Here is a 24,032-nt window from a genome sequence, read left to right as displayed (position 1 = left end):
TGGTGTTTTTCTTGTAATATACGAAAACCTAAGGCCAGAAATAAACCCATAAAACACTGCACATGGAGACTTTGGAATCAGATGATTTCTGTCCGTTGTGTTTGCAGTAACAAAAAATCTTTTCTAAAAGCCTCAGACTTCTGTGTGTGAATCAGACCTGAGATCTAACGTGATAGAAGATTCCAGTGTGGGGAAGACGGGAAACCTTCATATAGACGGCCGGTGGGGATGGAGTCAGTGACGGACTCTGGCCAAATATGTTCCTAGAGCCGTAGTAGGAGATGAAGATGTCGTCCTCATCATGAAGTAGTTATTTCTCCTGTCCCGTGTAATGAATATCTCCTGCAGTATTGCTAATGCCGATTCCAGTGTCGGTAAATGAGACGAGAATTAGCGTTATGGAAGATGAGTCTATGAGGAACGTATTCAGCTGCCGACTCCGAGGAAGAAACTGCTTGTTGTCTGTGGCCTAAATATATAGGTTTTATTAGTAGATGTCAAGAAGGAAACTAAATACTGTAAAATAATAAATCTCCTCATATGTTTCCTTATTATCTCCAGTAATTGTATTATTACACAGGATTTTTATGCTGTTACATCGGCTCATCTTCTCATTCAGGTCTCTACAATATCGGATCCTCTCAGTGAAGATCTTCTACATAAGAGAATTTTACTCGTTTACACATGAAAGATGGATATGGACAGAGACAAGATGGCGGAGAGGATGTTACACCTCACCCTAGAGATCCTCTTCCGGCTTACTGGAGAGGTGAGAGATTCTGATGACGTCACATTACATCATTCTTATCTATGGGAATAACAGATGGACAGAACTGGAGAGGTGAGGACTCTGGAAATATCTGTAGTGAGATTTATTAATGTGTCTCTCCATAACCAGGATTACACAGTAGTGAAGAAGACCTCTAGTGAGCGCTGTCAGGACCCTGTGTCTGAGGGATGGGGAAGAACCCTGAGCCCAATCACTGGGCCTCCACCTCACCCCCTGATACATGAGTACATCAATAACCAGAAGATCCTAGAACTCACCTACAAGATGACTGAGCTGCTGACTGGAGAGGTGACACTGGTGGGAATGCTGGGACATTATACAGTAACACTATGAAGGGATCGGGGGGATGACGGTATCATTGTATGTGTCAGGTTCCTATAAGGTGTCAGGATGTTGCTGTCTATTTCTCCATGGAGGAGTGGGAGTATTTAGAAGGACACAGAGATCTGTACAATGATGTCATGATGGAGGTTCCCCAGCCCCTCACATCACCAGGTAATAGACAGGACTAAATACACATTCCCTATAATTATCTGTATGTAAAGAATGAATTGAGTCCCTGTATGTGTTTCCTCCAGATCTGTCCAGTATCAGGACAACACCAGAGAGATGTCCCCGTCCTCTTCTTCCACAGGACTGTAAACAAGAAGATCCCAATGTTCCTCAGGATCATCAGGTAGATGGAGAGAAGGTGTCATGAGATCTCCCCTATGATGTGTAGACGGCTGTGAAGGTCTTGTGCTCAGTCTTGTTTTATCCACCAGTATTATATGTTTTATACTTGTGTAATGAGAACGGTGGAGAAGGCAGGATTAGAGCTGATCAAAGATGTGACTTCTCCATCTGTCTGTGACTTTTATAATTTTTGTTTAAGGGTGAAGATCTGACCCATATTAATACTACAGAGACATATGTGAGGGGTGATGAGCAGTGTAAAGAGGAGATTCCTACATATGACTACCCAGGTGAGTAGTAACCACTAGATGCAGAGAAGTCACAGATTCTTCACAGTCACCGGCTGTGGCTGCTTTATCGGTGGTGTAATCCATCCGTATCACAATCATGTGATTACCATTTTGTCTCTTGACCACAACATTCTCCTCCACTCAAAAATGTTAAAATAAATTTGGACATTGAAAGCCCTTTTCTATATATTTACCTACACCCCGGTTATTAGCAAACACAAAAAGTTACCTGCCCAGATCTGTAAGCTACAAAGCCAAATGACAGTGTACATAGGATGTGCTGACAAGTTAGAAAATCACTTGAAGAAAAGTATTATGATGGGTCTGTAAGAGAAAGCGGAGGGTAATGATGCTGTTGGCTTCCTAGATCCCTGATATCTCATTGGATGAATCTACCTTCTCTCCCTTCTGTGCTGCTGAATGTGCTCATATGGTCCCTACAAGACCAGGTCCAGTCTTTTTGGCCAAACTTCACTTTTATGATTGAATGTATTAAATGTGCAGTGAGGCCAAGTGTGAATTTCTGTACAGAGTTTCCCTTTATCCTGACTTTTCAACTAATTTTAACACCTTAACCCCCGGAGCTTTTTCATTTTTCGATCCCCTCCTTCCCAGAGCCATAACTTTTTTATTTTTCGGTCAATATGGCCATGTTGGGGCTTGTTTTCTTTGCGGTACATGTTGTACTTTTGAATGACACCATTGGTTTTACCATGTCATGTACTAAAAAAACAAGAATAAAATTCCAAGTGCGGTGAAATTGCAAAAAAGTGCAATCTTACACTTGTTTTTTGCTTGGCTTTTTTGCTAGGTTCACTAAATGCTAAAACTGACCTGCCATTTTGATTCTCCAGGTAATTACGAGTTCATAGACGCCAAACATGTCTAGGTTTTTTTTATCTAAGTGGTGAAAACATATTCCAAACTTTGCTAGCAAAAAAAAAATTGCGCCATTTTCCGATACCTGTAATGTCTCCATTTTTTGTGATCTCGGGTTGGGTGAGGGCTTATTTCTTGCGCACCGAGCTGACGATTTTAATGATACCACTTTTTCCCGGACTGATCTTTTGATTTCCTGTTATTGCATTTTAATGCAATGTCGCAACGACCAAAAAAACGTAATTCTGGCGTTTTGACTTTTTTCTCATTATGCCGTTTAGCGATCAGATTAATCCTTTTTTTTATTGATAGATTGGGCGATTCTGAACAATACCAAGTATGTGTGTATTTGATTTTATTTTTATTGTTTTATTGGGGCGAAAGGGGGTGATTTGAACTTTTATATTTTTCTATTTTTTTAAACACTTTTAATAGTCTCCATAGGAGACTAGAAGCTGTCACAATTCCATTGGCTCAGCTAACATAGAGGCGATGAGCAGATCGCCTCTATGTAGCTGAATTCCTGACTTGCAATGAGCTTCGACCACTGGGTGGCGCTCACAGCAATCCGACAATGACAACCATAGAGGTCTCCAGGAGACCTCGAGTTGTCATGACGTCACACCGGTGACCTGTGATCACGTGACGCGGGTAACCGGTGTGCGTATTTCTGGCCTGATGGCGCGAAGCGCCATTTAAATGCCGCTGTTAGCATTTGACAGTGGAATTTAACTAGCTAATAGCCACAGGTGGATCGCGATTACACCCGCGGCTATTGCCGGCACATGTAAGCTGTTTAAAACAGCTGATGAACACTCAGCCTAGACTCATGAAACTCTTGAAGGAGTCTATACTGAAATAGTTCCGGGACAAACAATTTACCCCCCGGCTTAGAGGCAGGAGCAAGAGACTGAGCTTCAACAATCTCCTGCTCCAGCTCCGATGAGACCTCCGCCACCACCACCTCAGGATGAAGAATGGAGGACGGCAGTTCGGGGAGAGACACAGAATCAAAACTTCGAGATAAAGCATCAGCCTTGATATTTTTGGACCCAAGACGAAAGATAATGGAAAACTGAAACCAGGGGAAAAAAAGCGACCAGCAGGCCTGTCTGGGAGTCAATCTTTTAGCAGACTCAATATAGGCTAAATTTTTATGATCGGATAAGCCTCTCCCTTCCAAAAAGTGCCTCCATTGTTCAAATGCCAAGAAGTTCTCTATTGCCCACATTATAATTTCTCTCGGCTGAAGAGAAATTGGAAAAGAAGGAGCATGGCTTGAGATTGGTCAAAGTGGCAGGCCCCTGAGACAACACTGCTCCCACCCCCACCTCAGAAGCGTCCACCTCTACAAGAAAAGGTTTGGACATATCTGGCTGCACCAATATCAGGGCGGACATAAAACACTTTTTCAGTGTCAAAAAGGATTCTTTGGCAGATACAGACCAATTTTTTACATCCGCAACCTTGCGTGTAAGATCAGTAAGCAGCTTAACCACCTGTGAAAAACCCCCAATACATTTTTGATAATAGTTGGCGAATCCCAAGAAGTGTTGGAGACCCTTCAAGTCCCGGGGTTGAACCCAGTCAACGATAGCCTGCACCTTCTTGGGATCCAAGCAAAACCCCTCACAAGACACAATCAGGCCAAAAAAAGACAATTCCTGTACAAAAAATGAACATTTCTCTAATTTAATTTTCTCTGAGTCTTTGAAGAACAGTATGTAAATGTTGCAGATGTGTATGACTATCAGGGGAGTAAACCAAAATGTCATCAAGGTAGATAACTACAAAACAACCAATAAGATCAGCAAATACCACATTAATGAAATTTTGAAATATGGCAGGAGCAGTTGTAAGACCAAACGGCATAGCAAGGTTTTCAAAAAGCCCCTCAGATGTAAGAAAGGCAGTCTTCCACTTGTCCCCCTGCCGAACCCTTATCAGATTATAGGCTTGACGAAGATCTAATTTGGAGAACCATTTACTCCTGACAACTGGTTACACAAATCTGGAATAAGAGGAAGAGGGTACATATTTCTCACGGTAATTTTGTTAAGTTCCCGAAAGTCGGGGCAGGGACATAAACCACCATCTTTTTTCTTTACAAACTGTAATTACTTCAGAGAGGATTCACCATTAGTTACTCATTTATTACTGATGAAGACTGTTGACTTTGATCATTTCAATACACGTGTTATTATCTATAGCAGACCTGGGCAATGTGCGGCCCACTGACCAAAACAGCCGAGGGGCTGAAAACAGTGGGCCACGGTCCGCACCATGCCCGCTTGCTGTCTCCGCTGTCTATATCCATACTGACTGCATTGGTGGAGGAGGGGTGTAACGAATGGAAGCGGAGGCAGAGATGGTGAAGTTCACATTTGTTTTTATTTTTTAAGTGGAACCTCGGGACCACGGTCCGGGGGGCTCCGAAGGGGGCATGACTAGTGAGCCCCGGGCACCCATAGTAAAGCCCCTCAGGCAGGGCCAGAATGGAATACCCGGAGGACACAGGTGCTACCTCCAGTTAGACCCCGAACACGTGGCAGCTGTTCCAGCAGGACCAAAAAGGATAACAAAAGTTACAGCAGAGTCCGTAAGGCGCTGGGTCCTGGATCTGGTTAGTTGGTAAGGAGTCGGTTCCAGTGACCTTCATACAGTCCTTGGACTCAGATGGCTGTAGGCGGAATGGGATGGCTTAGGCCCAGATGGTTGCTGATATAACCAGGTAACACAGGATACTGATATGCTGTGGAAACAGAGAGCATTAGACAATGCACAGAGACTGCAGATGCAGTGCAGACAGGTTAGCATGAGAACCGGATGTAGCAATGATAGATACTTGTTGCTCTGGCGCTCTCCCTATGGAGGAGAGACCAGAAATAGCAGCCAGTGCGCTGCCATTGGTTGATTGCATTTTTTGAATAATGCATGCCGCCCCTTTAAGAAGGCAAGAGAGCTGGCGGGTGTGCCCTAATAGCTTTAGTTACAGTTTTCCTCACAGGACTCCAGGAGGAGGAGGCAGGAGGGAGGACAGAATGCTGAGCAGCAGCATGAGAGGCTCGAGGTGAGTGCCCAGAACGGAGAGCAGCGGCAGGCCTGGACGCAGCGGCAGGACGGGGGCCAGGTGTAACAGCGGCACACCTGGGCGCAGCGCCAGGACCGGGACCGGGTGTAACAAGGGGCCTCTGGACACTTCCTCCACCAATCAGCATCTGAAACAGCTTATGCGATGACGACATTTCATCGTGTCTGCTGTGTACTGTGGAGAGTCAGCGCACCAGAGACATCGAGACAGGATTAGAAGCAGAGTGCCGGGGAACGGGACCAAGGTGAGTATGTGTTTTTTTATTTATTTATGTATATGGGACGTTTGTCTGCATATGGGAAAGCTATGGGGGTCTTACTGTGGACATGGGAAGGCTATGGGGGTCTTACTGTGGACATGAGAAGACTATGGGTGTCTTAGTGTGGACATGAGGAGGCTATGGATGTCTTACTGTAGACATGGGGAGGCTATGGAGGTCTTACTGTGGACATGGGGAAGCTATGGGGGTCTTACTGTAGACATGGGGAGGCTGTGCGGGCCTCATATGCAGGACATGGGGAGACTGTACGGGCTTCATATGTGGGACATAGGGAAGATGTGTGGGCCTCATGTACTAGACTTAGGGAGACTGTGTGAGGCTCATGCTGGACATGGGGAGGCTGCGTGTGGCTCCTATGCTGGACACGGGGAGGCTGTGTGGGCCTCATATGCTGGACATCGGGGAGGCTGTGTGGGGATCATGCTGTATATACGGAGGCTGTGTGAGGCTCATGCTGGGCATGGGGAGGCTGTGTGGGGCTCATGCTAGACATGATGAGGCTGTGTGGGTCTCATAAGCTGGACATGAGGAAGCTGTGTGGGCCTCATATGCTGGACATGGAGAGGCTCTGTGGGTCTCATGTGCTGGACATGGGGAGGCTGTTTGGGCCTCATGTGCTGGACATGGGAAGGCGGTGTGGGCCTCATGTGCTGGACATGGGGAGGCTGTGTGGGCCTCATGTGCTGTACATGGGGAGGCTGTGTGGGCCTCATGTGCTGGACATGGGGAGGCTGTGTGGGCCTCATGTTCTGGACATGGGGAGGCTGTGTGGGGCTCATATGCTGGAAATGGGGAGGCTGTGTGGGCCTCATATGATGGACATGGGGAGGCTTTGTGGGCCTCATATGTTGGACCTGGGGAGGCTTTGTGGGCCTCATATGATGGACCTGGGAAGGCTGTGTGGGCCTAATGTGCTGGACATGGAGAGGCTGTGTGGGCCTCATATGCAGGACATGGGGAGGCTGTGTGGGCCTAATATGCTGGACATGGGGAGGCTGTGTGGACCTCATACGATATATAGAAGAGGATTTATTCGGGTTCAAATGGTATATAGGGTAATGTCGGCATATTTTATTCCGCTCATTATTGAATGATAATATTAATAATAATTATTGTATTAATATTTATATGTTGATATTAATATTAAGCTTAGTTCATTTCAGCATTTTGGTTCGGTCCTCCAAACAGTCAAGGTCTCTCATGTGGCCCCTGTACACTATTGTCTGGGCACATGGCAGGGTTCAGAAGGGGAGGAGCGCCATTTAGCTATTTGATTGCAGATTTTGCTGGAAAAGATTGCAGACACAATTCATGGTCACCTGGCAGCTCAAAAGATGGCCACCATTAACAAGCTTGGCGCTATCTAGTCTGTTTTCCTGTTCTTAGGGATTGACTTAACCTTCATTACCTTTAAACCCTATACATGAATCTGGACTTACACAGATACCTTTAGGCTTGGGCCATGGTGTTACCTGCCGTTCTGTGGAGTGAGATGGCAAGAAGAATATTCAGGTAGCCAGGTCAGAATCAGGAGGGCAGAGAAAATACAAAATCAGAAGACACAAGAGGGTCACAACAGGAAACAAATACATAAGTCGGGTGCAGAGCACAGAGGACTGAACCAGAGAAGAACAACGCTGTATCTGTATTCCAGCAATATGCTTTTGGCTTTAGTAGGGTGTGATTCTTTCCAGTTGGCTGAAGCAATGAGCAGATTACTCCAGGTAGACAGCACACACACCCTTACTGCCAGACTGGATAGTACTACAGGTCCCACTCTATTCTTTGACTGGACAGAGCTTGTGCCACCCAGAGCTTCTGTTTCTGACATCTCCTCCATCAGCAGCGCCGCCTGCAGAATCAATAAGGCAGCTCCTGGTGACAGAAGCAGACGCTGCAGGAGCAGATCCCAGAGGAGATGGGACACAGCATTTGCAGGCGCGCTATTAAGATAAAATTTCAGAAAACCTGAGCAGTAAAAATACCCATAAAGTAACTCAATTTTGGAAAGAATAACCGTCAGTGAATTAATCTATAGGAGTAGTGACTATTTTGAATCCAGCCACTTTCCAGAAATTAAAATGCAGTGGATTTTGCAAAGTGAAAATTGCATATTGGTTATTTATTCGGTCTCTCATGACAGCACCACGAGAGAGGGGATCCGCCCTTCAGTGACAGGAAACCTACAGACATAAAAGGGAGGCACCTCTCTCCTGTATCAGTTGGTTTCCTGTCCTTGACAGTGGAACCTCTTCAGACATACCTGAAGAAGGTGGAAAATCAAAGCTATTCCCAGGCCCGGCTGGTTGGCTCAGGCAGCGGGGGTCCCCTGCCTTGGCCAGTACGGTGCCCTGGAAGCGCCACAGTGGGAGGAATTACACTTGTTAGGCTGGTTTTACATTAGCGCTTTTGTGCGCAGCGCATCTAGCGCAACGTGCGCATGCGCACGGCGCACCTATGTTTAACATGGCGGGTGCATGGTCTTGCGCACGTTAGCATTTTCGCGCGCATGCGCTTTTTTGTCTTTCGCGCCAGGCGCGCCAGACGCAACATGTTGCATTTTTTGGTCCGCCCTGTCTCGTCAAAACAACGCTTGCGCACGGAATGCGCAAAAACAACACATTGCAGTCTATGGTAACGCGTGCGTGCGCATGGTCTTGCGCACACGTGCGCTTTTGCGCGCATGCGTTTTTTAGGTAAACAAGTCTGGAATGTGGTCTAGACACTGGAAAACCACTCCCAAAAACCAAGGTGATAAAAGATTGTGTGGGCACTGGAATTCCCCAATACTCTACAGACTGCTGCAAGAGTCACAACCCACCCAAAGCTGTACCAATGTAAGTATAAAACCTAATGTGTGGCTGAATTTTGAATACATTTCTATGTACTTATGTCTCTTTTTTTTATTGCAGCATGTCTTCTTCATCTGGTGAAGAATATGTCCCCGGGACAGGGCAAGAGGCACAAGAAGTGAGTACCATGCTTCCCTATGGATTGGTAAAAAAATATACACATGTGGCTAATTTTTTTTGTTTAATTTTCAGACCTCATCCTCCACCACACCACCACCACAGGAGGAACGGCAGGAGCAGCAAGGCCCAGTGCGGGCGGGAAGATGGAATGTAAGTACAGACGGTCTTTTTTTTTTTTTTTTATTGTCATTACCTTTTTATGCCTTTTTTCATCTTCATTTATTGGTTTAATTTTGTTCTGTATTTTTGTCAACTTTTTGTTTGGGAATTCCTCTGCTTGTTTTTTTTTTTTTTTTCAAGTTGATTTCTATGCTTGGTTTTTGTTTTTGTTTTTTTGGAACTGTATTGAAATAATTTTATCTGGTGTTTCTTTTTTTATGTTTTTTGGTAATTTTTTATTATTATTTTTTGGTAATTTTCCTGCTGTTATTTTTTGGTACGGTTTTTTTTTATGTTAATTTCTATGCTGGTTTACTTTCTAGGTTTTTTTGGTAATCATTTCTTAATGTATTTTTTTAACATTTTCATGCTGGTTTTTTTTCTGTGTTTTTTATCCATGCTTTTTTTGCTTATATTTTCATTTAAATAATTTTTTTTTTCATAGCTGGTTTATTTTATATATTTTTAATTTTAAAATTGTCTTTCTTTTCTAGGCTCCACAACGGGAGGAGGACCTCGCCCTGGACAATGACGAGCTCATCCGTCTAGTCCAGGAGTGAGTCCCGCTGTGGGACACCCGTCACCAACTGCACTCGGACAACGTGGTGATGCGGCGGCTCTGGAACGAGGTGGCCGCATCGCTGATGGATGGCTGGGACAACGCCTCTCCCCGTGTCCGCAAGGATTTTCGTAAGTATATAAATGCAGTGTGATGCAGCAGTGATCTTGGCCGGGATCACCCAACTGTGTGTGATGCTAGTAACTTCATGGAGTTTCTAGCATCACACACAGTTGGGTGATCACGGCCTCCAGTGCATACTCTTATTTTTTTTTTTTTTTTACCCACAGTGAACAAAGTCAGAACCCGTTGGCGCTCGATGAAGGACCGCTTCAACAGGGATATCCGTCAGGAGAAGCAGGTTCGCAGTGGTGCTGCGGCAAGGACCGGCATGAAATACAGATATCATCGTGCCTTGGCATTTTTAAGATCGGCCCTTGCCTCCCGAACGTAAGTATTTTCTAGTTGTATTGTGTTTTATTCTGTGCTTTTCTATTCCACAGGAGTTGGCGATTGTTAATTTATGGTAGTAATTTCTTTCTTTTCTTTTCACAGCACCTGGAGCAGCACCCTGCAACCTGGGCCCGAAGCGGTCCTTCATCAAGCTGCCCCGGACCCGTCCCAGCCATCCATCAGCGAGGAAGCACCTTGCAGGTCTGCACCACAGTCATCTGGAGACTAGCAAGCTGGTCGCTCAGGTGTTCCCCTGTCCCAGGTCTCTGCCACTGGTTTTGCGGGCACTTCCCGCCAGCAGCGGCAGAGGACCTCGGACAGGCCTGTCATACCCGAGTTCGTTGAATTGAGCTCGGTCTTTCAGAGTAGCCTCAAGGCACTCTCCGATAGACTTGAGAGTGGTTTCCTCCTTTTGGACCAACGCTACAAGTCTATCGAGAGTCGCCTTGAGCGCCTGGAAGTCGACCTCGCCAGACCAGCGCATCATTTCTATACACAAATAGCTCGGGACACGGCGGAACACCTTACCCCTGAACTCCAGTTGACTGTCATGCAGGCCTGCAACAATACTTTTATGCAGGCTATGCAGCAGAGTAGGTATATGCAGCAGTCAGCGGTGGCATTTCCACCGGTGCCACCGCTGACTCGATTCACAGCATTACCTACTTCTGCTGCATATCACTGCACGGCTACCACACTTCCAAGCCACGCCGGACACCAATATACCGCCCCAAGTCCGAGTGCAGCTGGACACTTCCCCGCCAACACCATGCCAAGCGCTGCTCCTGCCTGGCCCACCACTGCTGCCGCCACCACCACCACCACCGGATGGCCCGTCGTCGCCACCCCCGCCTGGAGCGCCACCACTACCAGCACCACCACCCGGAACACCACCCCTGACTGGGGCAACACCGCCGCCACCACCATCACCACCACCGTGAGGACCACCCCGGTATGGACCGCCACCGCCACCACGCCTGCATGGACCGCCACCACCACCTCTGAGCAGCATCAGCTAGGGGACCCGCATTCACTATTTACGGCCCCTGCCAGGACATCCACCACCAGCATGCTACAGCAGCTCCAGGATCCTGGCAGGCGGTCCACAAGCTCCAGGCGGTCCCCCAGCTCCAGCCGGTCCATGGCCTCCAGGCGGTCCACAGGCTCAAGGCGGTCCCCGGGGTTGAGCCAGTCCTCAGGCTCCAGGCGCACCAGGCAGGACAGTAGCATGCCGACGGGCCACCATCATAAAAAAAAAGAGGAGGACTCTAACTCTCCCTACTCCCTCACCTCCCACTTCCCAACTTTCCTTGCCTCCGCTGCCTTCCCACACTTCTTTGGTTCCTCCTTCCCCTAGATCCCCTTCCTCCACCCTAAGCCGTTCCTCATCCCTCCACACCCCCCCAGTTTCCACCAACTGACCCCAAGTAAATTTTTATTTTTTTTTTAAATCTTAAATTCTTTTATTTAAATAAAGTTTAACGTTTGATTTGAAAATATTGTTTGGTTATTGTGTCTTTCGCCGGCTGCACACACTGCGCCGTACACTTTGTTTTTGACACCTCATAGCTCCAGGACTGACACATGTTTCTTGTGTCAGTCCTGGAGCAATGTGATGTCAAAAACACAAATATATGACTTGTATTTTCATCCACCAGGCACTTCAGTCTGCTAATATTGGTCAGACTGATGGTGGAGGGTGCAAGGCATATCTATTCTCACCTTTCCAGGTGTCATAAAGAGTGAATTGAGGATGGTGTGTTTTGCCCATCCCCATTTCACTCTGTGACACAAGGCCAGGGGATCCTAGATACCTTGTCATGAACCACATCATCTATACAGTCTGTGGCAAATAGACTGAATAGATGATGGAGAAATTACATGCCATATCTACAAATACCCTGGCCTGGTGTCATAACTATTTAGCACACCTGGCCAGGTGAGTATACCTATGAGTTGTAATCTGCAGCGTCGCTTCAGTCTTCATTATCTATTGCACACAGACTGTAGAGATGCTGGAGGTTAACTCCTATGTGTATTCACCTGGCCAGGTGTCCAAAATTTCTGAAGTCAGGATGTGTTTTTTGGGGTCATCATCAATTCATCATGACACCAGGCCAGGGGATTGTAAAAGTTGTATAAACCTTTATCATCTCTCCAGTCTGCGTTCGACAGTGGAGATACTAAAACTAATAGTTTTAATCACATGGTCAGTTATCAGACAGAGTATACTTAGGCCAGGTGATATAAATATTAGTTGTATTATCTACACCTTCTCGCCAATATGCCTTATGAACACGGACTGGAGAAATGAGGAAGGTCATACAATTTTTATATGTAGGGTCACCTGGTCAGGAGTCCTAGTAAAGTCAGGAAGCACAGCATCCTGATTTCACTGGACACCTGGGCAGGCGAGTAGTGGAGTGTATTAAGACACAGTACACTGGGTACAGGAAAAAAAAGCGGTATTTTATTATTAACAAACAACAAAGCTATTACACCATTTGATCCTGCCATGCTACACGACCCACATCGGATAAGAAGAAGTCCGCAAATTGGTCCCTCATTTGGGCAACTTCGACTGATGACCGAAGAGGATGCTGATTAAAATCTGGCAAAGGGTTGGCAGCAGGTTCATCCTTGTCAAAGATCGGCCGCTCCTTTGCCATAACAAAATTGTGCAGAACCACGCACGCCTTCACCACCTCATCCACTGTTTCAAGTTTGAGATTGATGGCGGTGCTGAGAATTCGCCATCTGGACACAAGAATGCCAAAGGCGCACTCTACAGTCCAGCGTGCCCTCGTAAGCCTGTAGTTGAATACTTTCTTGGAGTGGTCCAAGTCACGGCTGGAGTACGGCTTGAGCAGGTTTTGGCATCTGAAAAGCCCCATCCCCAACCACTACAAATGGCAGTGGTGGAGCTTGGGTTTGGGGAAGAGGCCGTGCTAGTGGAAAATTGAACTGGTTGCCGTACAACCTCCAGCCCATATCAGAGTTTTTAAAAGTCTGGGAATCGTTGCCCCGTCCGAATGCCCCTATGTCTACCGCCACAAACCGGCAGTCTGCATCCGCAATGGCCATGAGTACTGTCGAAAAGTACTTCTTGTAGTTGTAGTACTCAGATCCACTTCTTGCGGGTTTTGTGATGCGGATGTGCTTCCCGTCCACCGCTCCTAGGCAGTTCGGGAAATTGCAGACTGCCCAGAATTTGTCCGCTATTTGAAGCCACTTTTCAGCGGTGGGCAAGGGCAGAAACTCCGGACACAGAACATCCCACAGAGCCCTGCAGGTGTCGGCAACAATCCCGGATAAAGTGGAGATTCCCAGCCGGTACTGGAAATGCAGGGATGAAAGACTCTCCAGTTGCCAGGAACCTGCAAAACATAAAAAGAAAAAAAAATTATATTTCTGTCTAGGGTATTAATAAAAACACTGAAAATAAAAAGTACATGGCATAACTATTTTGCATGGTTTTTTAATACAACATAGCAGAAAAACATTTTATAAAGGCTTGTGGTTAGTACATGACAGAAGAAAAACCATTATGCAAAAAAGCAATTTCCCAAAAATAATGTTAAAATTCATTACCAAAAAACACAGAATTTTTTAGCCAACCAAAAAAAAAAATGCAAACATAAAAACATTACATACCGTAAGGTGACGAGGAGCCTTTCTTCGGGAGGAATGGCACGCCGGAGCTGAGTGTCCTGTCTCCGGATGATTCCTTCAACCATACCCAGCAAGTCCAGGAAGCTTTGCTGGGACATCCGGGTATACTCTGCAAATTTCTCCTGGTTTTCCTGGAGCTCGCTGTACAGCGTGTGATACCCTCCATGGCTTTCCCGGAGTTCAATTATTGGATGCCTCCAAAACCGACGCCGCTGCCGTCTATGCTGTCTCTCCCTCTCCCTTTGTTGCTGGCAAGAAAAGGCATACGCCTGAGACATCGCAATGTCAAGATCCAACTTGAATCGGAAATTATCCAGACGCAGGTCCATCTTGACACCCGAAACAGCATCAAAATCTGAGGAATTCATATAACAGGGTCTATATAAAACATTCCAATAACACACGCCCACTGGTGTCCCATTGGTGTACTCTTTCTATTGTTTTTAAAGGGATGTGAACTGTCACGCCTAGAAACGCATGCGTCAAGAAAACACAAACGCATGCAAAAACGCATGTAAAACGCAAGAAACGCTGTGTTTTTTTGACGCATCAGCGAACGCATGACGCTTAAAAAACGCGCGTTTGTATTGCGTTTGCATGCGTTTTTCGTTGCGTTTTTTATGCGCACGATGCGCTGCGCAAAAAAACGCTAATGTGAAACTAGCCTTAGTGACCGCAGGCAAAGCAGTCTCCTGGAAGGTGGTCTGACGCCAGGGTGTAGGTAAGTATGCGGCTGCATTGGTGTGCAGCCTCTGTGGCTGCGTCCGGGCTCGTGGTGCTGATCCCTCTGATGGCCAGGTGGCAGAGGCTGGTGTGCTGGATGCGGCCGGGGTGCGTTCTATGGTGTTCTGGGGTGCGCCCTTGTGATGTAGCCTCGGTGAAGCGGCCGGGGCACGACCACGGTGAAACGACCCGGGCATGCGCTGTGGTGTGTCGGGGGCGTGCCCTTGTGTCGTGTACTGGGCACAGCCTAGGTGACGCGGCTGCGACGCGCAGTGTGATACATCCGTGTCACGCCCCTGTGATGTAGGGGCGTTACGCTTGAAGTTGCGGCGGCCCCGTCTGGAAATTAGAGGTGGTACAGTTCCTGGGGCTGTGGTCAGTGGTGCCAGGGGTCCGGAGCCGCCGTTGGGCCATGGGGCCATTGGCTTGAGCTGGATGGGGGTCGCCACGCGTGCGTGTTCCAGGGTGCGGTTGTGGAGGCTGAGGCATGGCCGGCAATCTGCAGATGAGGCACCGGGCAAGCCATGTGGAGGACCTGCTGGCCCTGCAGGGGACAGTACCAGATAGGGGGAGTGGTCAGAGATATTTAAGGGAGCCATGTAAAGAGCAAGATGATTTTAGACCCATAATCCAGACAGGACATGGAGTCAACAGAGCAGCAGGTGCAGGTTCAGGTGCAGCAGCATTCATCTATGCAGCAGCAGCAGCTCACAAAGAAGCCTCATGTGAGAGTGACCAGCGACAACCATGTAGTGAAACAGGAGGTGGTCGTTTGGGTGAGAGAAAATTCAGTCAATGAAGTTCCAGCAGCCTGGATGTTTCTCCAGCCCCTAAGGAGGATCCTTCGGCTGAGAGGTGTCCCCCGCGTATTCCGGTACCACTCGGTGATGTAGTCTTCCCCTTATCTCTCCCATATTTTTGTTAGAGAAAGAAAATGTACCTCTAAACCCAAGCACAAGGAGTGCAAAATTTGTCGTGCCCTGCTACCAGATTCATGGAAAGAAACTGTGCCAACCGTACATTCAACAGATGGTAGCAGAAGAGTCGCCAGACTTTTAATCCAGATTGAGGGAGTTGGTTAGGGAATCAGTAAGACCCTTTCCCAGGAAGGAGCCCAGAAAGAAAGAACACCCTGATCCCCGTTATCAGATAGTGGCATTGATTCAGGAAAGATTGTGTCAGCATCTTCTGCTTCAACTCTTCAACTCTACAACTCTTCAACTCTACACACAGTGGCTATTCATCTCTAAGCTCCTCAGTCTGTTCATATAAAGATCATTCATTGTGCAACACCCAAGTAGTGATCTCCGAGGCAGAGGTGATACGCATCCTGAAGGGACTTAAGGTCAAAAAGGCACCTGGCCCTGATGGTGTATCTCCAATGTGTCTGAAAGTATGTGCTACCCAGCTTGCCCCTATACTGACAAATATATACAATGTGTCACTGAAAGAGTGCGTTGTACCTCAGTGTTGGAAAAATTCCACAATTATCCCTGTCCCCAAGAAAGTGGGATCCTCTGAGTTGAACGACTATAGACCAGTAGCACTCACATCTGTAGCTATGAAAGTCTTCAAAAGAATTATGATGTCCCACCTGATAAAATTCACGCAGAAGCTATGGGACCCGCTTCAGTTTGCCTATAAGGAGAATCGTTCGGCAAACGACACTGTCAATCTGGCACTGAAGTACATTTTGGATCATACAGATGAACTGCACTCATATGTCCGGATTCTTTTCATGGACTTTAGCTCAGCGTTCAATACCATTGATCCGAATTTACTTCATAAGAAAATGGTAGCTCTTGGAGTCCCTCTCAACTTATGCTTGTGGATTTATAACTTCCTGACAGCCAGGATACAGAGTGTAAAAGTTGGACCATTCACTTCGGACACCTTGGTCACAAACATCGGGGCACCTCAGGGGTGTGTTTTGTCCCCGTTACTGTTTTCTCTCTATACGAATGATTGCATCTCTTCAGCAGACTCAGTAAAAATCTTGAAATTTGCCGATGATATGACACTGATTGGTCTCATCAGGGGAAATGCTGAAGACTTGTATCGGAGTGAGGTGGAAAGAATATGTGACTGGTGTAAAGCCAATAATCTTGTACTCAACACTAAAAAAACTGCTGAGATGGTTGTGGATTTTAGGAAAGATCAACATGAGATACTTCCAATCTACATCCATGACTAAGTGGTTCTTAGGGTCACAGAGACCAAATTCCTTGGTGTTATCATCTCTCATGATCTTAAATGGGGGAAAAACGTGGATGCTGTTATAAGAAAAGCACAACAGAGGATGTTCTTCCTGCGTCAGCTGAAAAGATATGGTTTGTCTAAGAATCTGCTGATCTTATTCTTTAATGCTGTCATCAGATCTGTGATTTGTTCCTCTCTGATAGTCTGGTATGGGGGAGCCACTGCGCATGACAAACTCCGCTTACAAAGGACTTTCAGAACAGCAGAGAGAATTATAGGTTCCCCCCTGCCTAAAATCCAGGATCTTTATGATAAGAGTATTCGATCCCACGCATTGAAAATTTCATCCGATCCCTCTCACCCGGGACACTCCTCATTCCAACTACTCCCTTCAGGACGTCGCTTCAGAGTCCCCAAATGCAGCACCAACCGCCATATGAACAGCTTCTATCCACTCTCTGTTCAACAATTAAATCGTCATGTGTAGACTATATACTGTATCTGTCTTGTTAGATGTTACTTGTTGTATCTGTTGTTATATATTATGTTGCCTCTTTGCCACAAAGAATTCCTTGTATATATGTAATATGTACTTGGCGATAATAAATTTGATTTGATTTGAACTCTGTCATCATCGGAGGCCTGGTTAAACTGTTCTTCTTTCCGGTCGGCCATGTGAACAAGCTAGTAAAGGCAGGGCCGCCATCAGGGCATTACTGCCCTGACTGGCGTATGGGGCCCGATGGGCAGAGGGGGCCCACATCAGGCCCGGTCTCATCTGCTCACCGGGCCCCTACTGGCACACTAAACCGGGCCCTTAGCGGCGCTGCGGCAGCTGAACGCTATTGACATGCGGGCCCGTCGGCCCGCACGTCAATAGTTAACAGCCGCCAGCCAATCGGAGGCTGGCAGCTGATGCCAGCCGCAGCGCGTCCGTCGCCGGCAGCTGACGTCACTGTCAGTCGCCGGCGAGTGCGCGTTTCAGCAACGTGGACTGGAGGGAGCGAGAGCGTCGCCGCTGGAGCGCGGCCAGGTAAGGAAGAACTTTTTGTTTTTTTAATTGAAAGCGGCGATCAGGGGGGCCCGGGGCAGATTGCAGACATAATGGGTGCAGAATGCTGGACAGGATGGGGCAGATTGCTGGACATGATGGGGCAGATTGCTGGAAATGATGGGGCAGATTGCTGGACATGATGGGGCAGTGTTGTGATGGCGGCACACCATCTCCAGCACAGACCGTAAAACACCATCTTTCCTGCCGGTTGTGACTGCATGGAAGTGGGTGGGCCGCCAGCACCACAAAGCTGCCCCCATCGTGATGTTACTGCCCTTCCAATGCGATAGCATCGGGCACACATCTAGTGTATTAATAAGTAAGAACATGCAGTATACATACATATGAAAATATTACATGCACCCCAGATAAATATTACCAACAATGCTCTCTCTTACCATATAATAAGAAATATGTATTAAATACAAACATATGGACAACTTGCAGGGGAAAAAACATGTCCTATCATATCAAATTGTCAACATGAATGGTGGGCACTGTGGGCAATGTGAGTATTCCCAGGCTGTTACTATGTAACCTAGCATTGCACTTTCTTACCTATGGACTTGCATGGGAAATGTCTGGACCTATTTATAATGCCAGTCTACCTGTCATTATCTTTATTTTTTTCACCATTCATGTGACAATTTGATATGATAGGACGATTTTTCCCCTGCAAGTTGTCCATATGTTTGTAATTAATACATATTTCTTATTATATGGTAAGAGAGAGCATTGTTGGTAATATTTATCTGGGGTGCACGTAATGTTTTCATATGTATGTATACTGCATGTTCTTACTTATTAATACATATTCACCTGCCCACATTTGTCTCATCTGTGATTTTAAATTGTTTTTATTGTACACTTGGTTTATCTGGCTATTGTATGTTCAATAAAAGCCTTTTTTCACATGGTCATCTTGCTGTGGATGTGCACGTTATTCTGTGCTTCTTTTCTTCTTCTTCTTAACCCATTATCTCTGTAATTCACTCGTGCTGTCATTGGAGACCGAATAAATACTTAGCTACTTACCGGTAGCGGTGTTTATTGGAGCCCATGACTGCACTGTCATATTCCCTCCCTTCACGTATGGGTGAACACTTCTTTTTTAAGTTGCAAAGTCACGTGTGGAAAGTTATTTGGGTATGAGGTAGTGTGTATATTTTGCTACTAACCTGGGAGGTCCTCTCATGCCCTGTAATCCAACTGATGCGGGAGACAGATGCCGCCCTTTTATGTCTGTAGGTTTCCTGTCTCTGAAGGACAGATCCCCTATCTCGTGGTGCTGTCCTGGGTTTCGAAAAACACCGCTACCGGGAAGTAGCTAAGCATTTTATTGCCCAACAAATAGTGCACAGATTGTGCTCCAGGAGGCACACACACCATAAATTAAGTGGGTTTTTCTCATTATAGTAATGCCAAATTTATGGAGGCTAAATGTGGTTTGGGCACACCGCAAGGCTCAGAATCGAGGTGGAGACTTGACTTTGGGAGAGTGGATATTCTTGGATTTGTTTATGGAAGCTATGTTGCTTTTCAAGAGCCTTTGAGCCACTATTAATGTGGAAGCCTCTGTTTTTCCATTGATAGATGATGTACCTGAGTGGGGGCTTGTTTTTTTCAGATGAGTAAAAGTTTTTATTGTATTATTTTTGCTTACATAACATTGTTGGCTTTTAATTCCATATTTGGGAGGCAGAATGAACAAACAGTTGAACAGCATGCTCCACTGGTTCATACTTTGAGGTTTTCTATTAAACTGATTTGTCATTGTCCTGGTGAATAATTCAATATTTTTACATAACTTGCCATTATTACAGACAGTTTAAGCATAAAGCTTCAAAAAATATAAAATTCAAGGATATTTTATTCAAAAGTAATATTTTTTTTCTTGGCAGATGACTGTACCAGGAGATCAGAGGGACAGCTGACATCTTCAATTTTTAAATCAGATGATTTTGAGATTACACAAGATACAATTGAAGAGAATTCCATTAATCCAGATATACCATCATCCCTTGACAGCAAAGATCTGACATCTTATCGGTTGAGACAGGTCCTGTCTTCTGATTCACTACCGACTACTAAGGAAAATCAAAGTCATAAAATAAGCATTACAAAACAAACTGCTCTCAAAGCAAACAAGTCATTTTCACGTTCAGAATATGGAAATAGTTTTATCCTTGAAAGGTCTTTTCTTAAACATCAAAAAATGTACACAGCAGAGAATAGATTTTTTTGTTCCAAGTGTAGGAAATGTTTTAACCAGAAATCAAATCTTGTTTATCACCAGAGAAGTCACACAGGGAAGAAGCCTTTTAACTGCTCAGAATGTGGAAAATGTTTTAGCCGGAAAGTACATCGTGACAGCCACCAGAGAACCCACACAGGGGAGAAGCCTTTTTCATGTTCAGAATGTGGGAAATGTTTTACACAGAAAGCAAATTTTGTTAAGCACCAGAGAAGTCACACAGGGGAGAAACCTTTTAACTGCTCAGAATGTGGGAAATGTTTTAGCAGGAAAGCACATCTTGATAGCCACCAGAGAACCCACACAGGGGAGAAGCCTTTTTCATGTTCAGAATGTGGGAAATGTTTTAACCAGAAATCAGATTTGATTAAACACCAGAGAACTCACACAGGGGAGAAACCTTTTTCATGTTCAAAATGTGGAAAACATTTTAACCAAAAATCATATTTGTTAAAGCACCAGAGAACTCACACAGGAGAGAAGCCTTTTTCATGTTCAGAATGTGGGAAATGTTTTAATCAGAAATCAGATTTGAATAAACACCAGAGAACTCACACAGGGGAGAAACCTTTTTCATGTTCAGAATGTGGAAAACATTTTAATCAGAAATCATATTTGTTTAAGCACCAGAGAGCTCACTCAGGAGAGAAGCCTTTTTCATGTTCAGAATGTGGGAAATGTTTTAAACAGAAATCAGATTTGGTTAGGCACCAGAGAATTCATACAGGAGAGAAGCCTTTTTCCTGTTCAGAATGTGGGAAAAATTTTAGTAAGAAATCATATTTTGTTATACACCAAATGACTCACACAGGGGAGAAGCCTTTTTCATGTTCTTAATGTGGGAAATGTTTTCCACTAAAATTAACTTTTAATGAACATTAGAATGTCATGATTCCTCCGCTCAGTGTGTCTTGGATGCGTTGACTAACAGTTCAGTTGTCCAATCTGGTGCTGAGTTTCTTTCAGGTGTTCCCTATTCCATGTGATTTCTCAGCTTAGCTGAACTGTCAATTCTAGTCCTCTGACTGAGGTAGCATCTGCTCAGTGGTTTGTCTTGTGCTCTGTTTGTTGGGATTTTGCTGCCTGACCTTAGACATTGTTCTGACCATCCGTTTGCCTAGCCCCTTTGCTCTGATCTGCTATCTTCTCCAGGTATTCTGACATCAGACCGTGACCTGACTTCGCCTTTGTCTTTTCCTTTTAGTTTACTACGTGCTCTCTACGTATCTGACGCCATAACATTTGAGTACACTGCCTCATGGCCTGTCCATGAGTAGTAATCAGCATCACAATACATCTGGCATATACTTTTTTCCCCGCACAAATGGATCCAGTTCATACACTTTGTGATCAGGTGGCGCATCTGACCGAGATGGTCCAGGATCTTGCCAGGGAGCTATAATTTTCACAGTTTCAGCTGTAGGGTCGATTTTCTGGAACTATGGGTGCTTCCCAAAGCTCTCCGCTACCAACTGTAGTTATGACTTTTTTACTTTCTGATGTGCAGGTGGTCTCTCCTGAACCAGTAGTTGCATATGATGTATTTTTGTTGAAGAAAGACCAGTTTAGGTTATTCAGGGAGATCTGTAGACTATTTTTTACCTTACGACCCTGGTCTACTGGGGGTGGGAATAATTATGTGCCTTCTGTGATTGGGCCCTCAGACTTGGGCCTTTTTTTTTGTTCCCACTAGCTCCAGAAAGGTTTTCTGTTAACGCAGTTTTTGACCCCTTAAGGATGATCTGTGACAAGCCAGACATAATCTAGATTGCGGAGGCAAGGATGTGATGAGTGAAAGAGTATTTTGCTCATACTTCCTGAGTCCACCATCCACGTACCTGAGGCGGAACAAATGTAGGTTGGAGCTGCCAGCACTCAGGCCATTGAGAAGAGATGTTGCCACAATCTCAGACTCTGCTTCTATTATGGTCACTTTGGACATTAACTTAAGGACTGCTCGTACGCTCTCAAGCAAACAAGCAAGCTGTCGGAAACACTAAGTCTGGGTGATTATCATGGAGGTCACCCAGACTCCCAGGTACCTTTTTAATAATAATAATCTTTATTTTTATATAGCGCTAACATATTCCGCAGCGCTTTACAGTTTGAACATATTATCATCACTGTCCCTGATGGGGCTCACAATCTAAATTCCCTATCAGTATGTCTTTGGAGTGTGGGAGGAAACCGGAGTGCCCGGAGGAAACCCACGCAAACACGGGGAGAACATACAAACTCCTTGCAGATGTTGTCCTTGGTGGGATTCGAACCCAGGACTGAGGACCACTGAGCCACCGTGCTGCAAAGAAACACTTTACTGCGAGTCCATCTCCTCCAATGTGTTGGATAATTAATCTGTTGGGTGTGATGCTGAGTCACTACTCACAGGTAAGCCATGAGACAGGGTAGTTAAGAGGTCAATGGTCAGATACCACGAGATCTCATAATAACAAGTGGTAGACAAAGGCATGGTCAGGTAACAGTCCGGGGTGAAATTCCAAGAAGGTGCATCAAGGCCAGGGAGTGCAACAAACGAATAGATGGAGGCCAAGTCCTTGGTCAGATATGTGAAGTCAGTGCATGTCAATAGCAGAAGGGATTATACACATAGACACGACAAATGCGAGGTCAGCAACAAGATCATGATATCAGACACAGTAAGCACACACACCTAACTTAAGCAAAGCTACAACTGACATTTACTGCAGACAGTAACCCAGGTAAATAATGAAGGACAGGATGCACCTCTGGAAATGCCTGCAGGCAAGACCAGATTGAACAGCAGGGCTGTCAATCAAAATACTGACATTCCAGCACGCCCAGATATCAGATTAAATGACTAAACTGTCACGCACAACTCTGATAGTCAGGCACACTTCAGATCCCATATGGAGGCTGATCTGTTACTCAAGATGTCCCTAGACCACAGTCAGATATGAAACTGTGACACTGGGTTGGTATTGGGACTTCCATGGCTATTTATTCACAATCCTGTTGTTGATTGGCGTCAGAAAGATATTGTTAAGTGGAGCCTCAATTTCCATAAGAAATATTTAAGTTCTGTACAAATTTGCTCTGCTAGTCTAGAGGATCTGCTGGGGAACCTGAATGAGTTCGGAAATGTGTTTTTGGAAAAAGAGGCAGTGATTTAACCTCCTTGTCGTCCTTATTCTTGAGCTACCTATCTTGTCCTTAATGCCAAATTAAATAAAGCTCACCTTTTATAATTTGTTGGGACCTGTATGTACTGCTATGATAGAATATGTAAATGAAAGTCTATGGAGAAGAAAAGATAAATCAATATCATGTTCCCACAAAGCGATAAAATCAGGTGACAGTGGTAAATTACATAACATAAAAACTTTTCATAAATTACATTTCCGTATCTGTATAAATAGGTATGACATTCTGCGGCATTGTCCCTGTATATCATTGTCCCTGTATATTTCGACTGGACCTTTTTTTCATTCTTTATTATGCCAGACATACTGTTCCTTTGTTCAGTAGTTCAAGGGACAACATTGATTTTTTCATTTGAGACTGTCTGTTGACCCTTGTTGTATGTTAATTTGTGGAATGCCTGCTGATTAGGTATTGCATCAGCCCCCTGCGGTGTACTAGTCTGCACAACTTTGTGCACAAATATGCAGTCTAGTTGAACAATGAAACAATGAAGATTACCTCCCCCATTCTTCCCCCATGCCTGTGGGACAATGCCCTGAAATGAGAGCATGCCCCTGTCACCATTGTGACTACAGGACATTAGCCCAGGAACCATGGCTCCAGCTGGTGGAATATATATCTGATCCACTGCCCATCACTGAGCTCACAAAGTAATTTGGAGAACCCAGGTTGGGACAATCAGTTCACCTGGCCACATACCTCTCTGTGCTCGGTCAGTTTCTTAAGCTGCTGCTCCCTCTTCTCTGTGGGTGACTGCCAAATGAGGGGTGCTACTTGTTAGGGAAGTTGGCCCTGGATG

At 45.5% G+C, this 24,032-nt stretch overlaps 1 protein-coding gene across 1 annotated transcript in view; it reads left to right on the top strand.

The window, feature by feature from the left end:
* The window catches only part of LOC141047071 (uncharacterized), a 268,175-nt gene that overhangs the window by 158,582 nt on the left and 85,561 nt on the right, over nt 1-24,032 (top strand). Inside the window, exons 4-8 of the mRNA XM_073542008.1 lie at nt 1,162-1,285; nt 1,369-1,466; nt 1,665-1,755; nt 19,698-20,879; nt 22,527-22,532. Coding sequence (XP_073398109.1) covers nt 1,162-1,285; nt 1,369-1,466; nt 1,665-1,755; nt 19,698-20,879; nt 22,527-22,532 — 1,501 coding nt within the window. The remainder of the gene's footprint in view (nt 1-1,161; nt 1,286-1,368; nt 1,467-1,664; nt 1,756-19,697; nt 20,880-22,526; nt 22,533-24,032) is intronic.

Source organism: Dendrobates tinctorius, unplaced genomic scaffold (assembly GCF_039654945.1).
Source record: "Dendrobates tinctorius isolate UK_male_01 unplaced genomic scaffold, ASM3965494v1 ptg000126l, whole genome shotgun sequence".
Classification (NCBI taxonomy): domain Eukaryota; kingdom Metazoa; phylum Chordata; class Amphibia; order Anura; family Dendrobatidae; genus Dendrobates; species Dendrobates tinctorius.
Note: the sequence above shows the minus strand (reverse complement) of the source record. Positions and strands in the feature narration are given on the sequence as shown.